This window comes from Triplophysa rosa, linkage group LG16 (assembly GCF_024868665.1).
Source record: "Triplophysa rosa linkage group LG16, Trosa_1v2, whole genome shotgun sequence".
Taxonomy (NCBI): Eukaryota; Metazoa; Chordata; class Actinopteri; order Cypriniformes; family Nemacheilidae; genus Triplophysa; species Triplophysa rosa.
In genome coordinates, this window is record NC_079905.1 from 4591425 (window position 1) to 4596407 (window position 4983).

At 38.1% G+C, this 4983-nt stretch overlaps 1 protein-coding gene across 1 annotated transcript in view; it reads right to left on the reverse strand.

The window, feature by feature from the left end:
- Positions 1-596: 596 nt before the first annotated feature.
- ciarta (circadian associated repressor of transcription a) overlaps positions 597-4983 on the reverse strand; it is a 7391-nt gene continuing 3004 nt past the window's right edge. Inside the window, exons 2-6 of the mRNA XM_057354843.1 lie at positions 3851-4185; positions 3133-3208; positions 2975-3053; positions 2720-2879; positions 597-2575 (exon numbers count right to left, since the gene is read on the reverse strand). Coding sequence (XP_057210826.1) covers positions 2138-2575; positions 2720-2879; positions 2975-3053; positions 3133-3208; positions 3851-4183 — 1086 coding nt within the window. The 5' untranslated portion in view covers positions 4184-4185 and the 3' untranslated portion in view covers positions 597-2137. The remainder of the gene's footprint in view (positions 2576-2719; positions 2880-2974; positions 3054-3132; positions 3209-3850; positions 4186-4983) is intronic.

Genomic DNA, 4983 nt, shown 5'->3' on the forward strand with positions numbered 1-4983 from the left:
CTGCTCCCTCTACAGGTTCGTGTGTGGATACATATCACGCAGATTTTTGTTTACGTTTGTCTTGCTCGTTGGCCCTCTTTTTTCTTTAATGTACCTTGGCAATTCCTACATGTTCAGTTTCGGTTGAATCTTAACAAAAACACCCTTCAGATATAAAAACACACAACAGCAGCAATGTGAAAGACTGACAGAATGCAAAGACACAGGAAAGTTGTAAAAAAAATAGACTTATTCCTTCATATATCTATTTTTGTACTGATCTCAAAATGCATGCTTAAGGTATTGTGTCGTTTAAACATGCAAGTATCTTTTTATTATTTTGACCAGTTTCTAATTTTTTTTTGCAACTGAATGCAAATAATAAACTTTAGTTTCATTCAGAGTTTGGGAGAAATGTTGTCACTAGTTCGCAGAATGAAAAAGGTAAATTAAGAAAAACTGAAACAATTGTGAAGTGGTCTCTTAATTCGCTATCATGGCTCTTAATTTGCTATAAAAAAAACATATATTTTTTTCTATTAAGTAGAAAAATATCCAAAGAAAGATTTTAAGCATTTATATATTTTTATTTAAAAAAACCTTAAATTCACTTTGGATTTGCTTAAAAACGTGAGACATCCAGCAGGGGTCAGACCTGGACTTCCTGAGCAGGTGGGACTACTCCTTTAATGCTGACATGATTCAGGCATCAACAGGCAGATAAAATCATCTTAAAACCAAAAACTTGATGTCAATAGATTCATAAACAAATACATAGACACACTTTGCAGAACGTGGCAATGCAAGCCATAAGAAACCTTTAATGATACTGAAAATGGAACAGGTCTCTTCACAAGAAAACATTTTTTTGGATAAAGAACAAAGTATAAAAAAGTAATGCTTAACAGTCCGACACGTCTACAAAGTGACTCTATCCTGCAAAAAATATTACCATTCTTAAACAGAATTCAACATTTTTCACATTACATTTTCATGAGCGCTTTTCCCTTTTAGACCGAATCTCTATTATGAGATTTCAACAATATACACTTATATACATCACATTCAACTGCACAATGACTTTACTTACATAAGTTTCGGTCTATATTCCCAAGTCGTTTTCTCATGCAAAATCTTCACGACACTTCTACTAAATACTGTCCTTTAATGTTAAAATAATTTCTACATATCAACTCAAAATCCTCCAAATAGCTATGCAGTGTGCTCTATACAGTGCGTGACGTCCAACATACTCATTAACTTAAACAGATACATTTTAAAGAGTGGTAAATAATCACAATGCTCAGAGACAGACCCACAAAAATTCAAGCAAGACTGAACCAATTGTGCCAATGTCTTGTAATAAAAACCTATAGATTTTGTAACAAACCTACGTATTATTAAAGTTTAACATGGAAGCAATACAAATGTGCAAACTGTTTTTGACAAGAATGTTTTCAATAACTTACCATTTGCGCTCTACCAAAAATATGTTATACATCCAAGTATCACAACGTTTGACGTTCCCGATCCTTAAATCAGTCTTAATAAATATATAATATTACGTTTAGATAACGGTCTACAGCCCACAATGCTGACTCTTAGGTGTCATTTTAAGGCTGTTTAAGTGAATTCACTGTCTTCAAGTAATGACCTAATAAATACAACTGCCTTGAGAATATCCAACATAATGTATTTTCCAATCATCCTGTGTTGAGGTGGATTTTTCAGTTTAAAGAACATTCAGGTTCATCACAACACAGATCAAGCTTCAGGACATTTTACAAGCAAATTATTTTGCATACGTCTGGCTTTTTTGGTTGGATGTTCTTTATAGGAGAGATTTATGATATTGTGTTAACATAGAAGGCAGTGCAGAAGAGTGTTTCATAACAGTGCATATCAACACACACTAAGACACTGTTCTGGTCTTTTTGGACGTGTATAATCTATCACTATACCACATGTGCATTTAAGTATAAGAATGTAAAATCAGACTGCTATAAAAAAAACTATTTCACTTTGTGAATGAGTTCCTGACCATCAACAGGCTTTAGAAAAGGCTGATTCAATTTATTCATTCCCTTAGATAAGGAAATTCCTTAATGCTATGTGCGATAAGATTTGCGATTAACTGTTTTTTTTGGCCCCTCCCCTTTCACCGGTTTACTACGGCCCTGTGTTGCAATAGCTGATCTCTTTCATCAACCTCTGAGTCTGCCGGTGAGTCGGAAGTAGGAGTTGTGGAGGACACTGAACAGTCTTGGGTACCCACATTGCTGCCATCTTTAGCTGAGGGTGGAATTACAAGCGGAGGTGGTTTTCCTGTCGCTCTCGTTGCGGGGGCAACATTTAAGGAGTCTGTCTTCGGCTGTAATGGGTGGACGCTGACATTTTCTACGAGTTCGAGTTCAGATGCCCTATCCTTTTGATTTGCACAGATGCCGTTGTCATTTACTAGGTCACTGGATGCGGTTTCAGAGCTGCTGAGCCACGAGCTGGTGTCACTTAGGCTCTGCCCTCGTTCCTCCTCGTGAAAGCGTTTGCAGCTTGGCGAATTTTGCGAGTCGGAATCTGACCAGCTCAATCTGCGTTTCTGTAAAGATACATAAGGTGCAATTAAGGAGAATTGTGGATGCTCAAAAAAGACAAACGTTAAACCTAACCACCTCAAAATAATGTGAAGCATCAGTCGATTAGTGTAAACAAAGACAAATGTAGAAGTAAATGAGTCGTTTACCTTCACAGGAATATGCAACTGGTCCTGATTCCAGCGGGGTTGAACGCTAGCCATAGGATTGTGGAGTGATGATGTTCCATCATGATGTTGTGGAATCACCTGAGGGAACCAGACCTTCAACAACACCTCCAACTGTAGAATAGTCCCCATATATTTATCCCTATGGAAATACAAAAGTACAAGACGTTTCATTACAAAATACTGATGGACACAATCGGGAAAAGAATTGTAAATATTTCAATTAAAAAGAAATACCCAAGGTCAGGTTTCTGCAGAACCCCCAGAATCTTTCGTAGTCTCTCAACGGCCATGCTCTGCTGAAATGTGCTCAACCCTGCCAACATGGCGATTTTAAATTTAGAAATAAATTCAAGAGATGCGTTAAGAAATATTCAACAGTACCCATACCTTACCTTTTTCAAATCGACCTGTTTTCAATCCATTTAACAACTCCAAAAGAGGCCTGACATACCCATGCAGTTCTGAACACTATAAAAGACAACCTGGATTATTAATACAATAGTCATAGTAGAATGCAAACACAAAGACACGACAGACTGATTGAGGCACAAAAACTGCAATGAGTATTTTAAGGAAGTCCAGAGGTACCCGCATTTCCTTGAGAACCATGTTTATTGCTATCTTCTCTGTTGTTAAAAACATTACGGCAATATTCAAAGTATGATAAAATGTTGTTTAATTTGTCATCTGATAAAAAAACAATTCTACATGTTCTTCCGTTAAAATACCCATAGGCAGATTTGGACTTTTATATAATGAGGAGTCAAACTTTCTCCTGATCTTTCAACATAAAAGCCACATCAAGAACATCAGGTTCTCTGAAAACACACTCTACCCTTCATAACATCTCAAGTCCAAAATCAGCATTTATTAAAACCAAGCTCACAGTTAAACAACTATTGGGTGATCAGAAACTTGGCCCACACAGTCACTGTGATGTAATAAGTAGAACGCTATTTTTAACCCCTTAGCGTTCCACCGTACCACAAATACATTTGGTACAATACAATTGAAAAAGGGATCTTAAGAACGCTAAGGGTTTAAAGGTGTTTTTAACCAAATAAAATGTCAAACGCTAAGAAGCAGAAGATAGTTTCCAATAAGACTCACTTTGCATGCAAACCTCAAATCTCCTTCCGTAGGAACCTTTGTTGTTGATGCCGAGCTCTGAACTGCCGGAGATGCTGATGAACATCCCATACGACCGTTTTCAACACAAACATCTCCCTGATCCACAGACTTTAGGGGTGATTTTGAAGTTTGGTTGCTCCTTTTGCCCAAACAATATGTTTTTGTAACAGGCACGCTGCACGTGGACTCGCCCCCCGAGGAGAACATCTCAGATTCATCTTCCGTCTGGTCACTCTCACTGTACATGAGGCTGGCGGTGGATGAGGAGGAGTCTTGCACTTGCCATTTGGAAGGGCTTCCCGGCGACAGCATTACTAAGATGCACCAAAGAAAAGAGAGAAAGCTGATGGGTTTGTTTGACAAATAAACCAAAGTTACAAAAACATGCTTTTTCTATAAAGAAAGAAAACATGAGCGGCAAATATGAATAAACAGCTGGTAATAGAAAGCGTGTTTAAAAAGAAATAAAGATTGATGTAAGAACATTCCAACACCGAATTGCCCAGCAAGGAAGATTACTACAATATCGCAATAATTGTCCCGTTTAAAAAGAAAAATCACACTATCCATGAAGATCAGCACGATGTGTTCTGTACACTGGGTGAGACATTATATAATCAATTACAATCTGTCTAAAAAAAATAGCAATCCGCTTACCAAGACAGTATCTTATGACCATTATAACTAGGGATGCACCGAATGTTCGGCCACCGAATATATTCGGCCGAAAATAGCAAAAAACGCATGTTCGGTATTCGGCCGAATATGTGAAATGGCCGAATAAATTTTACCGAACATGACTCGAGAAACGATCAACGATCAACTAGCAACCAGCGCAGAGAGAGAGAGAGACGTGCGCTTTATTAATGCCGCAAACATTTTGGCAGTGTGTGTGTGGAGCATTTTAAGGTGTCAGAGAAAGACACAGCACGGGACTTGCCGCACGGAAGTAAATTTCCTAATGAAAGCGTCTTTACCGGTCGGTAACTTGTGTACTTCAGACGGAAGCGGGCTGTCTGACAGTAGCCCCGCCGCTCGCGACATCCTTTGACATCATACAGTGGTCGCGCGCACACAGTTCCCTGTACTAAACAACTTGTCAAAGTATGTTC